This window comes from Aythya marila, assembly GCF_965140915.1.
Source record: "Aythya marila genome assembly, chromosome: Z".
In the NCBI taxonomy this organism is placed as follows: domain Eukaryota; kingdom Metazoa; phylum Chordata; class Aves; order Anseriformes; family Anatidae; genus Aythya; species Aythya marila.
The window spans coordinates 50,856,936-50,877,691 of NC_139080.1; the positions used below are offsets into that span (position 1 = coordinate 50,856,936).

A 20,756-nucleotide genomic window follows, 5' to 3' on the forward strand; every position below is an offset into this window, starting at 1 on the left:
CTCTGATCATCTTCATGGCCCTTCTCTGGACTCATTCTAATATGTCCATGTCCTTCTTGTGCTGGGCACTTCAGAGCTGAACACAGTGCTTCAGGTGCTTCAGGTGGGGTCTCACAAGTGCAAAGCAGAGGGGGAAAATCAGCTCTGCTGGCCATGCTGCTTTTGATGCAGCCAGGATATGGTTGGCTTTCTGGGCTGCAATCACACAGTGTTGGCTCATGTTCAGTTTCTTATCAATAAGCATTCCTGGGTCATTTTCCTCAGAGCTGCTCTCAATCAGTTTTCCACCCACCCTCTATTTGTGCTGGGGATTGCCCTGCCAGATGCAGGACCTTGCACTTGGCCTTGTTGAACCTCATGAGGTTTGCACAGGCCCACCTCTCAAGCCTGTCCAGGTCCCATTGGATGGGATCCCTTCCCTCCAGCATGTTGACTGCACCACACATCTCAGTGTCATCAGCAAACTTGCTGAACTCGATCTCACTGCCCATGTCACCAACAAAGACGTTAAACAGCGCCAGTCCCAGTACTGACCCCTGAGGAACACCACTTGTCACTGATCTCCACCTGGACATTGAGATATTGACTGCAATTCTCTGAGTGTGACCATCCAGCCAATTCCTTACCCACTGAGTGGTCCATCCATCAAATCCATGTCTCTCCAATTTAGAGACAAGGGTAGTGTCAGTGTCAAATGCAGTGCAGTGCCAAATGGTTTTGGCAGTGGCAGTGTCAAATGCTTTGCGCAAGTCCAGGTAGAAGATGTCAGTTGTTTTTCCCCTATCTATCAGTGCTGTAACCCCATCATAGAAAGCCACCAGATTTTTTAGGCACAATCTGCCCTTAGTGAATCCACGTTGGCTTCCCCTAGTCACGTCCTCATTTTCCATGTGCCTTAATACGACCCTCCTTCCAAGAGGATCTACTCCATGATCTTGTCAGGCACAGAGGTGAGACTGACTGACCTGTAGGTCCTGACTGACCAGGTCCTCCTTTTTCCCTTTTAAAATGGGGGTTATATTTTCCCTCTTCCAGTCAGTGGGAACTTCACCACACTGTCACAACTCTTCAAATATGGTGAATTCAAGAAATTAGATCTCATTTGAATACAATGGCATAAAAGTACTGAGTCAAGGTGCTGTACTTTAAGATGTAGATACCTGATTTAGGATCTGACTGACATTTTGAAAAGTAGCTTGGGCATTGAAAGCATAATTTTTTATACTTGAATATTTGTGTACCTAAAAGAATTTCAGAGAATTTCAGGCAGCATAGTTGACATTGGTGACTGAAAATCTCTCGTCTTTATGGCTGGTTAGCTGGAGAGCAGTCAGGAGGTGCTGCTTGTGCTGGGCACTTAGTGGAATGGGTTTGCCCTGAGCAGGCCTGGGTTCACAGCCTGAAAATCTAATTTGTGATTCAGAAGCTGGCTGTACTGTGACTGCATCCTCAGGAGCTGAGAGTAGAGTGTAAGCTAACAGATATAATCAAAGCCCTCCTAATGCACCAGGAGGACTGGACCTCTAAAAGAATATAGCACACTCCTGCCACCCACATTCTGTTTTTCTTTTCTTTCTGACAATCTTAAAGTGTCACCGAGTGGGACAGAGGTAAGAGCACCCAGTGATCATAGCCCAGTGGCTCAATCAGTCAGCTGGAAAGGGGAATCCCAGGTTACAATATCTATTTGCTGCTTGTGTATTTTAGAAATGAACAGTCTCTAGATTAAACAAATAAATACAATTACTGTAATTGCTGGAGGACCTCAACTAGCTATAGGACCTGGACTATAAAATGCCTCAAGCAATGCACTCTACCACTCATTTTTAGTGGTAGTGGTATTCATTTCCTCTACTTCTAAAATAAAATGCATACAAAATGACTCTGATGCAAAGACAGACTGTGCTCTCTTTGTACTCCATCTGCCAGTGGCATGAGAAGATGCCAGCTATTTTTACTGTAACAGTTCCATTTTGTTTCTATTGTAGATAGCCTGAAGGGGACTTGCTGGCTTAACATCCAGGATAGTCGCTGTGAAGTCAACATCAATGGTGCGACATTGAAATCTGAATGCTGTGCTACCTTAGGAGCAGCCTGGGGCAGCCCATGTGAGCGCTGTGAATTAGGTATGCTGCTGTGCTTGCATATACTGTGACTTTTGTAAGAAGAGCAAATGTAACACTAACAAATTCTCATCATCTTCTGTTAAAAAATGTTAACAAGAAAACACTATGAAATGAGATTGTTTTCTTTAGCATCACTTCTAATCTCCAATCAGGTATTATTCTAGTAATTTAGAAGCTACAAGGAAATAACATTTGAATTGATCTTTGAATAGCTGTATATGTTTCTTCTCAACAAGAACTGTGCATTGGGGTAGGTTAAATTAAAGACTATAATAGTAAAGTGAAATATCTGCTAAAAGTCTTGAGGACTTTTTATTTTGTGGGCTGTTAACACTTGTTCCAGCTGTTTTCAACCACAAAACTTATGTACAATTATTGATTGCAGTATAGTACTAGTATTAGATCACAGGGGTAGGGCTGGAGGTTGGAAGCAGGAATGCTAAATGCATGCTCATTTTCATGGAATAAATACTGTGTCACACTCTCACCATAAGATTTGAATATTGCCACTTGCAGCCTTTATTTTTAAATTGAAACAATAACTGTAGTCACATGTATCTCATCTAGTAAGCATGCTGCAAACAAGCAAGCTTTTGAGATGTAGTAAAGCATCAAGACAAGATAGTACTTTGAACTCCAGGAAGTACCATGGTAAGGTTAGGCTGGTAGAACTGATCAAAAAGTGATTCTAGATCTGGAGTGATTAGTCACTCTAGAGAGCTCAGTAGTTCAGACTAAGTAAATTTGGCCATTTAATTTCCTAATCTCTAACTCACTTGATTTCAGGAAGCTTACATATCTCTACAACATGCTACATTTTACATACATATCCTAAAATAATATATTTGCTGAGATCCTTTATTAAGCTGTAGTAATAATAATAAAAAACAACAACAACAACAAAAACACTTAAGTGATAACTAGCATCACTAAAGCTTGAAATCTTTAGGGAACTTTACAAGAAATTTACCTTTCAGCTACATCTGAGTGCAGAGATTAATCTGATTCCTCAATTTCCCATTGAGGAAAACATACATAAGATTTATATATTAAGATATTTTTATAAGATTTATATAAGATAAGAAAAAAATATATAAGATATAATTTCCCCAGCTATTATTTGTTGGAAGTGACATGCATGAGTCTGTAGTTTTCTTCATTGAGGCTAGATCACTCATCATGTTATACAGTTAGAAAATATAGAAAAATTGCAAAGATACTTTTATTTTTAATAACTTGTTCTTATATTTCTGTCATTCTAAAGCAGTGATATATCTTTTTGGCTTGATTCCAGATACAGCTTGCTCAAGAGGATTTGCCAGAGTTAAGGGTGTTACCTGTGAAGGTAATGCTTTTTCTTCTTACTCAATATGTCATTTTTTTCCCCTGGAAAATGGTATTAGAGAGGATTGATTATGCTGTTCATTTTGCCAGGCATAATCATACTGATCTTAGGTGAATGCCATCACAGTTACTGACCGTTGGGGACATAAATGTTAACACTATTGGAGAATGTCAAAATGGTACAAAAAGGATGGAACTGCTCCTTCAATTTATTTATTACAAAATATTACATATCCTGATATATTATGAATGAAAGTGTCATGCTTTCTTTCCTATAGCTGAAGTTCTCAAAAAAAGTTGTAGCTTTCTACTTGCTGGAGTCTGAAGTAATCATACAGTCTGAAATTTCTTTCACCCTTTCATTTACCAACAGATGTAAATGAGTGTGATGTTTTCCCGGGGGTTTGTCCCAATGGGCGATGTGTTAACAGCAAAGGTTCATTTCACTGCGAGTGCCCTGAAGGACTGACACTGGATGGAACAGGGCGAGTGTGTTTAGGTAAGAGCACAGTCAACTCTGCTAACTTTTAGGCTCTGTATAACAAATGTCTGAAGTAGTTCTCAAAGAGTATGAAAGGATGTTTGATTTTTTTATATATTGCTGAATTTGTTAAATGTATGTCTTAGTTGAAGTCTTGCCTGCTAAGACTTCAGATACGTGTGCCAGTTCAGGGAAGAGTTGTTAATCCCTAGAGGGAATGTGAATGTGAGGTACCGAGGTGAGACTCCTCAAATGGGGGTGGACCCCCTGCCCTGTAGCCGTTGGGCAGAGGGAGGGAATCTGGGAGCTGAGGAGGAATGGAAACAGGTCCCTGCTTGACATCGCAGGTGATGCCCTCCCCTTCCGGCCCCACCTTCCCAGGTGCCCTTACACAACAGGTTTGAGGCCCTGGAGCTTGACAGACCAGTAGCTGAGGAAGAGGTAGCAAGTGTTCCCAGGAGGATGCCTAGGGCAAGGAGGTCGACTCCACGCCTCAGGACTGCCTCCACCAGGAAAGACAGGAGGGTTATTGTTGTTGGAGACTCGATTCTTAGGGGAACAGAGGGCCCTATTTGTCGGCCTGACCCTACCCGTAGGGAAGTCTGCTGTCTCCCTGGGGGCAGGGGCAGGGACGTTGCCAGGAAGCTTCCCAACCTGGTACGCCCCTCTGACTATTAACCTCTTTTGATAGTCCAGGCGGGCAGTGACAACATCGAAGAGAGAAGCCTGAAGGCTATCAAAAGAGACTTTAGGGGACTGGGTCGGTTAGTGGATGGAGCGGGAGTGCAGGTGGTGTTTTCATCCATCCCTACGGTGGCAGGGAGGGGTTCAGAGAGGACACGGAAAGCCCACCTGTTAAACACGTGGCTCCGGGGCTGGTGCCAATGCAGAAATCTTGGGTTTTTTGATCATGGGGCACTTTACTCAGCACCTGGCCTGATGGCCGCAGACGGGTCCCTATCTTTTAGGGGAAAAAGGATCCTGGGCCAGGAGCTGGCAGAGCTCATTGAGAGGGCTTTAAACTAGGTAGGAAGGGGGATGGGGCTGAAGCTAGGATTGTTGGGGCTGTGCCAGGGGGAACGATGGCAAGGCCGAAGGATAAGGCAATGGCCCAGCTGAAGTGCATCTACACCAATGCACGCAGCATGGGTAACAAACAGGAGGAGCTGGAAGCCATCGTGCAGCAGGCAGGCTACGACTTGGTTGCCATCACGGAGACGTGGTGGGCCCAGTCTCATGACTGGAGTACTGCAATGCCTGGATATAAGCTCTTTAGAAGGGACAGGCAGCACAGAAGGGGTGGTGGTGTGGCTCTCTATATTAGAGAGTCTTTCGAGGTTGTAGAACTCGAGGCTGGGAATGACAAGGTCGAGTCCCTTTGGGTTAGGATCGGCAGGGACAACAAGGCTAGTGTCCTGGTCGGGGTCTGCTATAGACCGCCGAACCAGGATGAGGAGACAGATGAGGAACTCTACAGGCAGCTGACAGAAGTTGCAAAATTGTCAGCTCTTGTACTCGTGGGGCACTTCAACTTCCCTGACATATCCTGGACGCACGACACAGCCCAGAGAAAGCAGTCTAGGAGGTTTCTGGAGAGCATGGAAGATAGCTTCCTGACGCAGCTGGTTAGTGAGCCTAGCAGGGGTGGTGCCACGCTAGACCTTCTCTTCACAAACAGAGAAGGACTGGTGGAGGATGTGATTGTCGGGAGCTGTCTTGGGCAGAGTCACCACGAAATGGTGGAGTTCACTATTCTTGGTGAGTCCAGGAAGGGGACCAGTAAAACCGCTGTATTGGACTTTCGGAGGGCTGACTTTGAGCTGCTCAGGACACTAGTTGGTGGAGTCCCTTGGAAGGCGGTTCTGAAGGGCAGAGGGGTCCAGGAAGGCTGGGCGCTCTTCAAGAAGGAAATCTTAATAGCTCAGGTGCGGTCTGTCCCCATGTGCCCAAAGACGAGCTGGGGGGGAAGAAGACCAGCCTGGCTCAACAGAGAATTGTGGCTTGAGCTTAGGAGAAAAAAGAGGGATTATAATCTTTGGAAAAGTGGGCAGGCCACTAGGGAGGACTTTAAGGATGTAGCGAGGCTGTGCAGGGACAAAATTAGGAAGGCCAAAGCCCATCTGGAGCTCAGTCTGGCTACTGCCGTTAAAGATAACAAAAAACGTTTCTATAAATACATCAACACAAAAAGGAGGACTAAGGAGAATCTCCATCCTTTACTGGATGCGGGGGGAAACTTAGTTACAAGAGATGAGGAAAAGGCAGAGGTGCTCAATGCCTTCTTCGCCTCAGTCTTTAGCGGCAATACCGGTTGTTCTCTGGATACCCAGTACCCTGAGCTGGTGGAAGGGGATGGGGAGCAGATGTGGCCCTCACTATCCATGAAGAACTGGTTGGTGACCTGCTACGGCACTTAGATGTGCACAAGTCGATGGGACCGGATGGGATCCACGCAAGGGTACTGAGAGAACTGGCAGAGGAGCTGGCCAAGCCACTATCCATCATTTATCAGCAGTCCTGGCTATCGGGGGAGGTCCCAGTTGACTGGCGGCAGGCAAATGTGACGCCCATCTACAAGAAGGGCCGGAGGGCAGACCCGGGAAACTACAGGCCTGTCAGTTTGACCTCAGTGCCAGGGAAGCTCATGGAGCAGATCCTCCTGAGAGTCATCACGCAGCACTTGCAGGGCAAGCAGGCGATCAGGCCCAGTCAGCATGGGTTTATGAAAGGCAGGTCCTGCTTGATGAACCTGATCTCCTTCTATGACAAAGTGACACGCTGGGTGGATGAGGGAAAGGCTGTGGATGTGGTCTACCTTGACTTCAGCAAGGCTTTTGACACCGTCTCCCACAGCATTCTCCTCAAGAAACTGGCTGCCCTAGGCTTGGACTGGCGCACGCTTCGTTGGGTTAGAAACTGGCTGGATAGCCGGGCCCAAAGAGTCGTGGTGAATGGAGCCAAGTCCAGTTGGAGGCCAGTCACTAGCAGCGTCCCCCAGGGCTCGGTGCTGGGGCCAGTCCTCTTTAATATCTTCATCGATGATCTGGACAAGGGCATTGAGTGCACCCTCAGTAAGTTTGCAGATGACACCAAGCTATGCGCATGTGTCGATCTGCTTGAGGGTAGGAAAGCTCTGCAGGAGGATCTGGATAGGCTGCACCGATGGGCTGAGGTCAACTGCATGAAGTTCAACAAGGCCAAGTGCCGGGTCCTGCACCTGGGGTGCAATAACCCCAAGCAGAGCTACAGGCTGGGAGATGAGTGGTTGGAGAGCTGCCAGGCAGAGAAGGACCTGGGAGTGATGGTGGATAGTCGGCTGAATATGAGCCAGCAGTGTGCTCAGGTGGCCAAGAAGGCCAACAGCATCCTGGCTTGCATAAGAAACAGTGTGACCAGCAGGGCTAGGGAGGTGATCGTCCCCCTGTACTCAGCTCTGGTGAGGCCGCACCTTGAGTACTGTGCTCAGTTTTGGGCCCCTCGCTACAAGAAGGACATCGAGGTGCTTGAGCGGGTCCAGAGAAGGGCGACGAAGCTGGTGAAGGGCCTGGAGAACAAGTCCTACGAGGAGCGGCTGAGGGAGCTGGGGTTGTTCAGCCTGGAGAAGAGGAGGCTCAGGGTCGACCTTATTGCTCTCTATAGGTACCTCAAGGGAGGCTGTAGCGAGGTGGGGGTTGGTTTGTTCTCCCACGTGCCTGGTGACAGGACTAGGGGGAATGGGCTTAAGTTGTGCCAGGGGAGGTTTAGGTTGGATATTAGGAAGAACTTCTTTACTGAAAGGGTTGTGAGGCATTGGAACAGGCTGCCCAGGGAAGTGGTGGAGTCACCATCCCTGGAAGTCTTCAAAAGATGTTTAGATGTAGAGCTTAGGGCTATGGTTTAGTGGGGACTGTTAGTGTTAGGAGTCAGAGGTTGGACTCGATGATCTTGAGGTCTTTTCCAACCTAGAAATTCTGTGTGTGTGTGTGAATGTTTGTGTTATGACTTGTCTTGCCTTCAGTGCAGTCAATAGGTTTTGCTAGAGTGCTGCCCTTACTATGACTTCTCTTCCAAAACAGAAACATGTAACTCACTGGGAGCTAGACAATAAGCAGTTTGCTGACCAACCAGAAGCTTAAAATGCAGTGTGACTTGCTCTTTTCTCTATTGCTATCTAGTCGTCGTGAAAATGAGGTACTATCTTGTATCACAAACACTGGTGCAAATTGTTCTGTTTGTAAGAAAGCAAAATGGATGTAGATAAAGATAAAAGCTCATCTTCATTGTACAGAACATGAATGTCTTCTACTGACAAAATATGGTATCTGTGAAGACAATGTTCTCTACAGGAAAGTTTTGAGGTATAAAAAGTACTGAAGCCCTTATGCAAATTAAAGAAAACGAAAATATCCTGTAGCAAGTGCAGTTAGTTTTACTAGTCTGCTAAACTTTTTTGTTGTTGGCAGAGAAAAAAGGAAAGAGCTAGAACTCAATTCATGAGGTTACAAGATAAGGAAAAAGAGCAGGAGAGACTTACCACAGTTCCTACACTACCACCAGGAAAGTGTGTTCCCCTGAAAAACCCTTAACTTTTCTGTAACTTTTTTTCTAGAGCTGGGGAAGTGCATGAATATGCATGAATATAATAGTGCTTTTTACAATCACAGGTATTATAAAAAGTCACATTGCTACAAATTTCTGGAGCATCTGAATTATCATAATAAAACAGCAATATCTGATAGCGAATGTACTTTTTCTTGCCTTTTTAATTGGAAATTATATCCCATTGCTTGCTCTCTTAGGGAGCTTGTATTTATTACATACGAGAAGCTGTAAAATCCATATTCATATACCATAAAATGTTTATATGGTTTTAAATACGCCATACTTAGTAATTTGGAGTTACATTTATCTATAAGATTGTGGGGAGGAAAAAAAAAAAAAAAGACAATTTATTATGAGTTGTAATGTATTCTATAAAAGTGCACGTCTGTTTTAAATGACATTAATTTGTACCACACACACATTCTCCATCCAGGAATTCAGTGTTTTGCAGTACATCTGTTCAGATTGCTTTTTTTGAAATCCTTAAAAATCAGTAGTCAGAAATGAAAAAGATACAGTCAGGGAACTGAATACTTAAAAGATTCTGGAATTCATGTTAACTTTTTTTTTTTTTTTTTTAACATTTCTAAGGACTATAAAAATATTATTACTGACAGCATTTGCTTTCTTTTAAGGAAACAGAACAATAGAACAAGTACAAATTTTCAGCCCTTGCTTTATGTCAGTCCAGAATTTGCCTGCTCTAATGCATGTTTTTTATTTGACCAGTGTTCTTTTTCTTCAAAGGAGATTCAAGTTTAAGCAAGCAATTTTCCTTTAATTGCACTATGCCTTACCAATAACTGATACAAACAGCTATCAGGTTGTGTTTGTGTGTTTTGTGTGTTTTGTTTGTTTTTTTTTTTGTTGTTGTTTTTTTTTTTATGTGAATGTAATGCTAGAGGTATTTTTAAAAATAGAATTTTGAAAGGGAACAGATGTGTATAATCAGCATAAATGTCTCATAGAAGAAAAGAATTAATTCAAAACCAAGTTTGCTAAGTTGCATGTGTGTATTTTTTAGTGCATAGCATATGTAGTTTTGCATGTTAGGTTTTCCTTTCTCTTTCTATTTTTTTCCACAATACTTAGCAATTCTGTTGCCAGTCACTGTCATCTGTGACCATCAACCCTGTACTACTTCTCAGTGAGAAATTTCATTATGACACATGTGGATTTAGATGTAGGTGACTGAGATAATGAAAGGTTGGAACAAGGGAGTCATTTTCATGCAACACACAGGATTCATTTACCTTCTAAAGCCATGTTCCCTCTTCCTAATTTATTGAGAAGATGTCCCTTTATATTACAAGATTTGTGCCTTCTCCTCTGCTACATAGGCACTGTGCTATGTATTTCTCAAATATGTTCATTTTACTGCAGGGTCCACTACATTTTAATGAAAATAAGTATTTATTAGAAATATGTTTGCTGAATCTTTTGAAATGAAAATAAATATGATCCTGAAATAGAGTAGTTTACAGGAAAACATAAGAATTCTTTAAACAATTTCTATTTCTTATACTTGATTCTAAATTGTTTACCTTAAGATATGCATAGGATAAATTTATACTGTAAAACTGTGTAACTCTGAAGGACTTGTATGGAAAATAATTCAGAAGCTCATCCATGTTATTTTTTATATAATGCATTTTTGCCAAAGCATTTTGTGCTAAGCATTTAAAATATCTGTTAGGTTTCCTGAAGTCTAACTTCCAGTCCAGCGTGTCATATAAAAAATTAATGCTTACATTTATTCTGACAACACAGTTTGAATTCCATTCCATACTAGGAAGATGTAGAATCACAGACATCTTCTCTAGCCCAGCTGTAATTGATACATTTCCCATTATTTGTATGTTGTAGAAATTAGCATTTAGATAAATACTTCTACTTTTATGTATTGCAACAGAGATTCAGAAACTTACCAATAGCAATTTCAAATGGTTCAACACAGTGCAGAAGTGTAGCATCTTCAGCAGAAATCTGTCTCCCAGAAACTGACTTACTGTTACACATATATGTACTCAAACAGCTGCTTCTGAAGAACTGAAATCCTAGCAAAGGGTAAAATTTCCTTTTTTTTTTTTTTTTTTTTTTTAATGTGCAGATATCCGCATGGAGCAATGCTACTTGAAATGGGATGAAGATGAGTGCATTCAGTCTGTGCCTGGCAAGTTTCGTATGGATGCCTGCTGCTGTGCTGTAGGTGCTGCCTGGGGCTCTGACTGTGAGGAGTGTCCAAAGCCTGGCACAAAGGAATATGAGTCTCTGTGTCCCAGAGGTCCTGGCTTTTCCAACAGGGGAGATATTCTAACTGGCAGGCCATTTTATAAAGGCAAGGGTTCATTATTGTCTAATTGATCTAGAAGTGAATTATATGTACATCTTGGTGAATATTCTAAGGAAATGACAGGATTTATATTTCTTATGTACTTGAGAGGAGAAATATTATAAAGATGTGTACCTTACAAAGATGATAGTAAAGGTAGGGAAACTTCTGTTTGCATGGTGTTAAAGGGTGTTATAGGAGCCTGCCAAGAAAAGATGCAAAGTCTGAATTTGATAAGGACAAAAAGGAAATGACTATGATAGGACTATGATAGGGAAGGGAGATCTAAATGATGAGAATAACAGAAAATACACACCTTTTTAACATAGTGCTTTGCAAAGAGTGAACTGAGGATGAGATGGAATTCCATGAAGTCAAGGAGTTAAAATGTGAACATAAAATATTACTGCAATTTGCTGAGGGTTCTCTGAACCACAGAATCACAGAATGGTTGAGTTTGGAATGGACCTCTGAAGATCATCTTGTCCAACCCCCTTGCAGAGCAGGATCACCTCAAGGACATTGCACAGGATGGCATCTAGGGAGTTTTGAATATCTCCAGAGAAGGAGACTCCACAACCTCTCTGGGCAACCTCATCCAGTGCTCTGTCACCCTCACAGTGAAGAAGTGACCCCTCATATTCAACTGGAACTTCCTGTGCTTCAGTTTGTGCCCATTGCCTCTTGTCCTGTTGCTAGGCACAACTGAAAAGGTGTAGTTACATCCTCTTGACACCCTCCCTTCAGATATTTATATACATTGATGACATCTCCCCTCAGTCATCTCTTTTCCAAGCTAAACAGTCTCAGCTCTCTCAGCCTGTGCTTGTACGACAGGTGCTCCAGTCACCTTATCATCTTAGTAGCCTTTCTCTGGACTCACTCTGGTAGTTCCATGTCCCTCTTGCACTGGGGAGCCCGGAACTGGACACAAGACTCCAGGTGTGGCCTCACGAGCGCTGTATAGAGGGGGAGGATCACCTCACTTGGCCTGCTGGCATCACTCTTCCGAGTGCACTCCAGAATACCATTGGCATTCTTGGCCACAAGGGCCCATTGCTCACTCATGGTCAGCCTGCTGTCCACCAGGACTCCAAGGTCTCTCTCTGCAGAGCTACTCTCCAGCAGGTCGGCCCCCAGCCTGTACTGGTGCCTGGGGTTATTTCTCCCTAGTTGCAGGGAGGACCCAATCCTGACCCCTGGGGGACACTGCTGGCTACAGGCCTCCAGCTACACTGCACCGCTGCACAACCCTCTGAGCTCTGCTATCCAGCCAATTGCCAAACCAACTCACTGTCCAAACATCTAGGCTACTGAGCTTGTCAATGAAGTTGCTATGGGCATCAGTGTCAAATGCCTTGCTGAAGTCAAGGTAGACCACATCCACCGCTCTTCCCTCATCTACCTAGATAGTCATCTCATTGTAAAAGGCTATCAGATTGGTTAAGCCTGATTGGTTAAGCCTTGGTGAATCCATGCTGACTACTGCTGATCACCTTCTTATCCTCCACATGCTTACAGATGGCCTTCAGGGTCCTTTCCAGGGATGGAGGTGAGGCTGACTGACCTGTAGAAATACGGACTGAAAAAGGATGGGTTCCGTCTGTGCTTTGCAGAGTTTTTTCACCAATTGATTTTAATCACCAATTAAGTGATTAAAAGGGAAGGGTATCTGATATTACACTCAAATTATGAGGGCAATGGAGCTGCAGTGATAAAGAAGTAAAAACATCTTGTCCATTTTTTCCCGTCTTTCCCTTCCACAGAGCACAGACAAAGCTTAAGAGGCTGAAAAACCTTAAGAAACAAGATATGAGATTATTTTAGATGACTGAAGACTGAGAAGAAGAACAGTAAATTTCTGTGTGTTCAGAAGCTGAGGTTATCCTGAATTGATTTAATACTTGAACACAGTATTCTGAAACATTTGTCTTGAAAATATGTTGAGCTGTTTGAGAAAACTTTAACAAATTGTTAAGCTCCACAAAATTGTTAAGCTTCACAAAAGCTCTCAACGTTCAGTGGTAATTTGCTAAACAAATACAGAATTCTATGCGCTCAAGATTTTTGTAAGATTTTGCTGCATGTTTCTGCTTTTGCACCATACTTTTTTTAGTCCTCACGTAAGGACATTCATCCAGCAAATTATAGAGTATAAGAAAAGCTCATTCAAATCTGTAAATCCCCTTGTGCACGTGCTTATGAGAGAGTTTGCAAGAACTTTGAACAGCCTATGTTATCCCAGCTGTCCAGAAAATACATTCAGAAGAGGTGAAACATTTTGCTTGATATTCAAGCTTGATATTCAACAAAAGAAAAGTTACCCTTTCCTAAACTGATTTTGAAATTTTGAAATATCACTCAATTAATAATAATAATAATAATAATAATAATAATAATAATAATAATAATAATAATAATTACATCTCTTACAAGAAGGTTCAGCAAAACCATGAATATTCATTGTGTTAGCCAAGTAAAGAACATGATACGTATTTGTGTCACAAGCAAAACAGTGGCAACATGGGAAATTTCATTGAATTTAGTGGATTGCTGAAAAACATAAACTTTTAATTACTGATTTGTGTATTGCAAAGCAAAGAAGGCATAAACAATTGAATGGGCAGGCAAACACCTTTTCTGCCTTTTTTCCAGGCTCAATTTCAGCCCAGCACCTCTCCTCCACTCTTCTTGGTGTTTGTCCCTGTGTTTTTATTGCAGGTTGCACTCAGTTCCAGACCATGGGTGGGGCTTTGGGCAGCAGGTGTTTGGAGATGGTTTCTCTCTTCCACCCCTTGTTATTTGTTTAATGTTTTCTCTCACTCTTCTTTCCTTCTTAAGCATTTTCTGTACCCCAGCCCTCAGGGCTGTCACTACTCCAGAGTAGTACTCCAGAGCCAAAACTGCCCGTTGTCACTTGCCCTGGTATGGATCACCTACAGGAACAGTTCCTTAGAGGTGTGACTGCTCTGACATAGGTCTTCCATGGGCAGAAGTCCTTCAAGGGTGCCTCCTAGGGCTTGGAGTACTGCCTTCCAGGAGTGCATCACAGCTGTGTCTCCAGCTATGTCCCCTATTAGTTATCTCCTTGATTTCATTTTTCCAAACTCCAAACCTGTGAGGGATGAGGCCATCCCTGCAGTACCCTGCTGCCCTGCATGCCTTTTATGCTCAGTACAATTGATAAAAAGGAAAAGGAATTCCCATTCAATATATATTTATATATTAAGTGTTTAAGAATGTTATTTTCTTTTTTTTTCCTTTTTTTTTTTTTTTTTCCATAGATATCAATGAATGCAAGGTATTCCCTGGAATGTGTATGAATGGTAAATGCAGGAATACAATTGGAAGTTTCAAATGTAGATGTAACAGTGGGTTTGCTTTAGATATGGAGGAAAGAAACTGTACAGGTAAGTCTTTAATTTTCCCCAATTCTTAAAGGAACTTGTGATGGCTGCATAGCTTGGTGATCTGGAAGCTCAAAGTAATTCATTTTCTTCAATTTCTAAGAGCATAATCTATGTACAGAGTAGTCAACAGTTTTGTTTCCCTTTCAGGAAGTGATTCTCTATTAAATTTAACATTCTTCTGTTAAATAGACATTAGGAATCTGTTAAATTGGTGTTAAAGGTGCTCAAGTCATGCTCTGTCAGTACAATCTGAAAAATCTGAAAGAATTACCAGTGAAGTTAATTTCTACTTCTTAGCATACAGATTAACTCAATTTATAGTCTTTACTCTGTAATAAAACATCCACTGTGTGGATGAACTGAGGGACTCCACTAGAAATTAATTTTCATTTAGATTTGATAGCCAAGCACTCACAGAGGCACCCTTGCAATTCTGACATCAGTGCTTTAACACAAGAAGAGGCGTGCATTTAATTTAAGTTTATTTACTGCCTGGAAAGACTAAAATAGAAGATAAGTGTGATAGTTTCCTCATTATGAGAACCTGGATGCCTGCATTGTGGGTGGCTCTGAGCTGAAAATGAAGGAGGTTTTGTTTTACCACACAGGAGTCCGTGAGTGAGTCTGACCAATACAAAGTGTGGGTGGTAAGGCATGTTAACTGAGGTTGGTCTGGATGTTAATGTTGCCCTAACTGGTGATTTCCTTGTTTTTATAGTGATTGCATTGATGAGAAATGCATTTAACTAACTTTATTTCTAAACTAACAAGAATAGTTCAGAAAACTTCTCCCTATGAAAGTGTGTTTGGGTTCTGTTTTTCATTGAAACTTTGTCCTGGTGAAAATGTTCCACAGAAAAGCCACAGAGACCCAGGTTTTATTAAATAGAAGACATTTTCTTATTTTAAATTAGCAACAAAATGTTTTATGAAGCCTGTAGAAAGCCAAGCATTCAGTGACATCCCAGGTCCACCATATGAATTACCATCCCACACCTCCACACATATGTGCATGAGAACAGAACTATCCTCTCCCATTAGAAACCTGGCCATTTGGAGCAACAAGAGGCAGAAGAGATTCTTTCATGTTGTAAAAAAAAGAACTGTTTAAAATCTTATTTTTTTTTTTTTTTGTTCCTTCTTGCAGTTTCTTCAGTTAAGCTTGCACTAGCTTTGTTTTCCTGAGCCACTTTAAGAAATAGTTCACTGTCCAGCTCACCACCTTACCACAGACATGTCGATGCCTTTCTCTGTTCTTTTATTCCTTGCTCCCCAGACTTCTCAGATGACTGCCCTAATTCTATGCCTTATCCTCTTGGTCTATTGTCTTTATTGTTTCAAATAATCTGTTATTTTTTATTCCCTGTGAATCCTTCATGTTTTCTTAACATGTAAAAAAAAAAAAAAAAAAAAGAATTATGAATTACTAGAGAATTGTCTTCATAAAAAGCAATTTAATATCAATGGCACTGTATTCATGGAGTCAAACGTTACCTCTATAATAATAACTCAGAATTTATTACAGTAGTGTCCTTAGAAATACACTTTAACATAGTTTAATCTATGGCTGAGAGCTCTAAAGGTATTGCATTATGAATCTTCCACAAACTTTTTCACACAATCTTTTAAATATTAAAATCAATTGCATTTCTCTATCAATGAATGTACTATATATAATTTCTGTAGAATTCATTTATAATGTCCAAGTTAACTTCTGTGAAAGCAAGAATCACCTTAAATTCTTTTTGACTTTTGTACATTTCCATTTACTGTAAAACAGACATTGATGAGTGCCGGATCTCCCCAGACTTATGTGGAAGTGGTACTTGTGTCAACACTCCTGGAAGCTTTGAGTGCGAGTGCTTTGATGGTTATGAAAGTGGGTTTATGATGATGAAGAACTGTATGGGTAAGTGTTACCAGGATGAGCTGGAGACATTCCATTTGCTGTACTCTGTACTATACTAGCACTACTCCACTGAATACTTCATACACATAATATGACTTCTTGAAAAAATGACCAGTGTCCAATATATAGGACAGATAACTGACTTGTGTATGTAGCTTTGCTTGTTCTTTTTGCTGATTACATTCACGCATTTCTGTATAGCTAATTCAGATTGTCAGCAACTATTTATATAGTTTAACAGCGGCTCATGAGGTATTGAAACATTTAATGCATCTAAGAACAGGAGGCTGAAGTTTCAAGGGTAATGTGATTCGTGTTTCTTTGATTCTTTTAGGACTTAAGAAATTCTGAGACAATTTAGTGTAAAAAAGTCTCGCATATTTCTAAATTGTTTAAATCATAAGAATAGATACTGAGACACCAAAAGTTACTAGCCACCTAGAAATTCTGTGATTATAGAGTACTTCTGCATACACCATGGAAATGGAAAGTCTGAAATTTGTATCTTGGTAGGATACACGTAACCCTATTTTAGATTTCACAGAATTTCACAGAATTTCACAGAATTTCTAGGTTGGAACAGACCTCAAGATCATCGAGTCCAACCTCTGACCTAACACTAACAGTCCCCACTAAACCATAGCCCTAAGCTCTACATCTAAACATCTTTTGAAGACTTCCAGGGATGGTGACTCCACCACTTCCCTGGGCAGCCCGTTCCAATGTCCAACAACCCTTTCAGTAAAGAAGTTCTTTCTAACACCCAACCTAAAACTCCCCTGGTGCAACTTAAGCCCATTCCCCCTCATACTGTCACCAGGCACGCGGGAGAATAGACCAACATCCACCTCAATACAGCCTCCTTTAAGGTATCTGTAAAGAGCAATAAGGTCACCCCTGAGCCTCCTTTTCTCCAGGCTGAACAAGCCCAGCTCCCTCAGCCTCTCCTCGTAGGACTTGTTCTCCAGGCCCCTCACCACCTTTGTCGCCCTTCTCTGGACCCGCTCAAGCACCTCGATGTCCTTCTTGTAGCGAGGGGCCCAAAACTGAGCACAGTACTCGAGGTGCAGCCTCACCAGAGCTGAGTACAGGGGGACGATCACCTCCCTAGCCCTGCTGGCCACACTGTTTCTGATACAAGCCAGGATGCTGTTGGCCTTCTTGGCCACCTGAGCACACTGCTGGCTCATATTCAGCCGACTATCAACCATCACTCCCAGGTCCTTCTCTGCCTGGCAGCTCTCCAACCACTCATCTCCCAGCCTGTAGTTCTGCTTGGGGTTATTGCACCCCAGGTGCAGGACCCGGCACTTGGCCTTGTTGAACTTCATGCAGTTGACCTCAGCCCATCGGTGCAGCCTATCCAGATCCTCCTGCAGAGCTTTCCTACCCTCAAGCAGATCGACACACGCACCTAACTTGGTGTCATCTGCAAACTTACTGAGGGTGCACTCAATGCCCTCATCCAGATCATCGATGAAGATATTAAAGAGGACTGGCCCCAGCACCGAGCCCTGGGGGACGCTGCTAGTGACTAGCCTCCAACTGGACTTGACTCCATTCACCACGACTCTTTGGGCCCGGCTATCCAGCCAGTTTCTAACCCAACGAAGCGTGCGCAAGTCCAAGTCAAGAGCAGCCAGTTTCTTGAGGAGAATGCTGTGGGAAACGGTGTCAAAAGCCTTGCTGAAGTCAAGGTAGACCACATCCACAGCCTTTCCCTCATCCACCCAGCGTGTCACTTTGTCATAGAAGGAGATCAGGTTCGTCAAGCAGGATCTGCCTTTCATAAACCCATGCTGACTGGGCCTGATCGCCTGCTTGCCCTGCAAGTGCTGCGTGATGACTCTCAAGAGGATCTGCTCCATGAGCTTCCCTGGTCGCCAGTCAACTGGGACCTCCCCAGATAGCCAGGACTGCTGATAAATGATGGATAGTGGCTTGGCCACCTCCTTTGCCAGTTCTCTCAGTACCCTTGGGTGGATCCCATCTGGCCCCATCAACTTGTGCACATCCAAGTGCCATACCAGGTCACCAACCAGTTCTTCATGGATAGTGAGGGCCACATCCTGCTCCCCATCCCCTTCCACCAGCTCAGGGTACTGGGTATCCAGAGAACAACCGGTATTGCCGCTAAAGACTGAGGCGAAGAAGGCATTGAGCACCTCCGCCTTTTCCTCATCTCTTGTAACTAAGTTTCCCCCCGCATCCAGTAAAGGATGGAGATTCTCCTTAGTCCTCCTTTTTGTGTTGACGTATTTATAGAAACGTTTTTTGTTATCTTTAACGGCAGTAGCCAGACTGAGCTCCAGATGGGCTTTGGCCTTCCTACTTTTGTCCCTGCACAGCCTCGCTACATCCTTATAGTCCTCCTCAGTGGCCTGCCCACTTTTCCAAAGATTATAAACCCTCTTTTTTCTCCTAAGCTCAAGCCACAATTCTCTGTTGAGCCAGGCTGGTCTTCTTCCCTGCCAGCTCGTCTTTGGGCACGTGGGGACAGACCGTTCCAGCGCCATTAAGATTTCCCTCTTGAAGAGCGCCCAGCTCTCCTGGACTCCTCTGCCCTTCAGAACCTCCTCCCAAGGGACACTACCAACTAGTGTCCTGAGCAGCTCAAAGTCAGCCCTCCAGAAGTCCAATACAGCTGTTTTACTGGTCCCCTTCCTGGACTCGCCAAGAATAGTGAACTCCACTATTTCGTGGTGACTCTGCCCAAGACAGCTCCCGACAATCACATCCTCCACCAGTCCTTCTCTGTTTGTGAAGAGAAGGTCTAGCGGGGCACCACCCCTGGTAGGTTCACTAACCAGCTGTGTCAGGAAGCTATCTTCCATGCTCTCCAGAAACCTCCTAGACTGCTTTCTCTGGGCTGTGTTGTGCTTCCAGGATATGTCAGGGAAGTTGAAGTGCCCCACGAGTACAAGATGTTCCATTTTATTTTTATTTTTTTTACTAAATCCTAACTTTTTTAGTTCTGTTATGCAAATATGTCTTTGAAAGGGACAAATTGTTCAAGCTCTATTCAAAGGCCGATGAAACAGAATCACAGTCCCTCTCATTGAGGTTGGAGGACTTCTGGAGGTCATCCAGTCCAACCGGTGCTCAGTGCAGGATAAACTAGAGCAAGGACCATGAACAGTTCAATACTGGAAATCTCCAAGGACAGGTATTGCACAGCCTCTCTTAGAGACTTGTTCAAGTGCCAGAGCATCCTCCCACTAAAAATGTGGGAGGCGGGCAGGGCTTTTTGTCCGGCATCGAGGCCACTCGGGGGAGCCGCCGGGACCCGGCTGTCCTCGCGAGGGAGGCTGACGAGGCGAGGGCGGAGCCAGCAGCGCCCCCTCCCAGGCTGTTTAAAAGTTGCCCCTAGGGAGCGCGAGCGACCAGGAGCGCGGCGAACAGGACGGGCAAACAGGGCGTGGCACATCGAAGGGCGTGGCAGTTTGCGCGGCAGTTCACGCGGGCAGGGCGAGCAGGGGGCCCATTGTCGCTCTTTTGCAGCTGCCTCTCCTTTCGGTGCTTGTAACCTGCTTGCGTAGAACCTGACCATGGTATCAACCAGGCAGAAAACCGTGGCCTCCGCATCTCGTGAGGCATCTCCAGCCACGGTCGCCAGTGTGGCTACTCAGACGGAGGGCTCAGGGAAACACGCAGCCGTCCAGGTCCTGGGCTGCAGAGTGTGCCCCAGCCTTCTGTCGGTTTCCGACAGCAGTGGTGGGTATGCCTGTGGGAGGTGTGCCCAGGTTGAAGAACTGCTCAGCCAGGTAGCGGAGCTCCGGGAGGAGGTGAACAGGCTCAGGAGCATCAGGGAATCAGAGAGGGAAATTGACTGGTGGAGGTGCGCTCTACCCTCTCTGAGGCAGGCTCACGAGACTGCCACGGCACAGGCGTCTCCTGTTACACAGAAGACGGAGGTTCCCTCCTCCGGCCAGGCAGCGGGAGGAGACCTAGATCAAGGGGCGGAATGGAGGCAGGTGCCTATTCGGGGTGGTAGGCGAGCCCTCTCTCTGCCCACCTCACCTTCTCATCTACCCTTAAATAATCGATATGAAGGACTAGAGCAAGACAATCTAAATGACAAAGTAGACAAACACCCGTCCCAGTTGGAGGGGGCGCCTAAGACAATGCGACCTACACGTCGCATTGCCACATCATCCTTCAAAAAAGAAAGAAGGGCTATTGTTATGGGGGGCTCCCTCCTAAAAGAGACAGAGGGACCGATATGCCGACCGGACCCAACCCGCAGAGAAGTCTGTTGCCTCCCTGGGGCTCGGGTGAGAGACTTTGCCAAGAAAGTCAAGCGCCTGGTACGGCCCACTGACTACTACCCGCTACTGGTCTTTCAGGCTGGTAGCGATGAAGTAGCAACGAGAAGTCCGAAGGCGATCAAAAGAGACTTTAGGGATTTGGGGCGACTACTTAGAGGATCAGGGGCGCAGGTGGTGTTTGCCTCTGTCCTTCCGATAGGGGGGATCGAAGCTGAAAGACGTACTGTTCACATAAACTCGTGGCTTCAAGACTGGTGTGACCGGCAGAATTTCGGTTTCTTTGATCATGGGAAGGTCTACGCTAC

The 20,756-nt window shown here is 44.0% G+C and overlaps 1 protein-coding gene across 4 annotated transcripts in view; it reads left to right on the forward strand.

Moving 5' to 3' along the window:
* Window positions 1-20,756, forward strand: part of FBN2 (fibrillin 2) — a 202,977-nt gene that overhangs the window by 122,813 nt on the left and 59,408 nt on the right. For all 4 annotated transcript variants that reach the window (XM_082783017.1, XM_082783018.1, XM_082783020.1 and 1 more), the window contains 6 exons: window positions 1,989-2,126; window positions 3,421-3,471; window positions 3,844-3,969; window positions 10,643-10,870; window positions 14,149-14,274; window positions 16,055-16,183. In XM_082783017.1, the coding sequence (XP_082639143.1) occupies window positions 1,989-2,126; window positions 3,421-3,471; window positions 3,844-3,969; window positions 10,643-10,870; window positions 14,149-14,274; window positions 16,055-16,183 (798 nt within the window). The remainder of the gene's footprint in view (window positions 1-1,988; window positions 2,127-3,420; window positions 3,472-3,843; window positions 3,970-10,642; window positions 10,871-14,148; window positions 14,275-16,054; window positions 16,184-20,756) is intronic.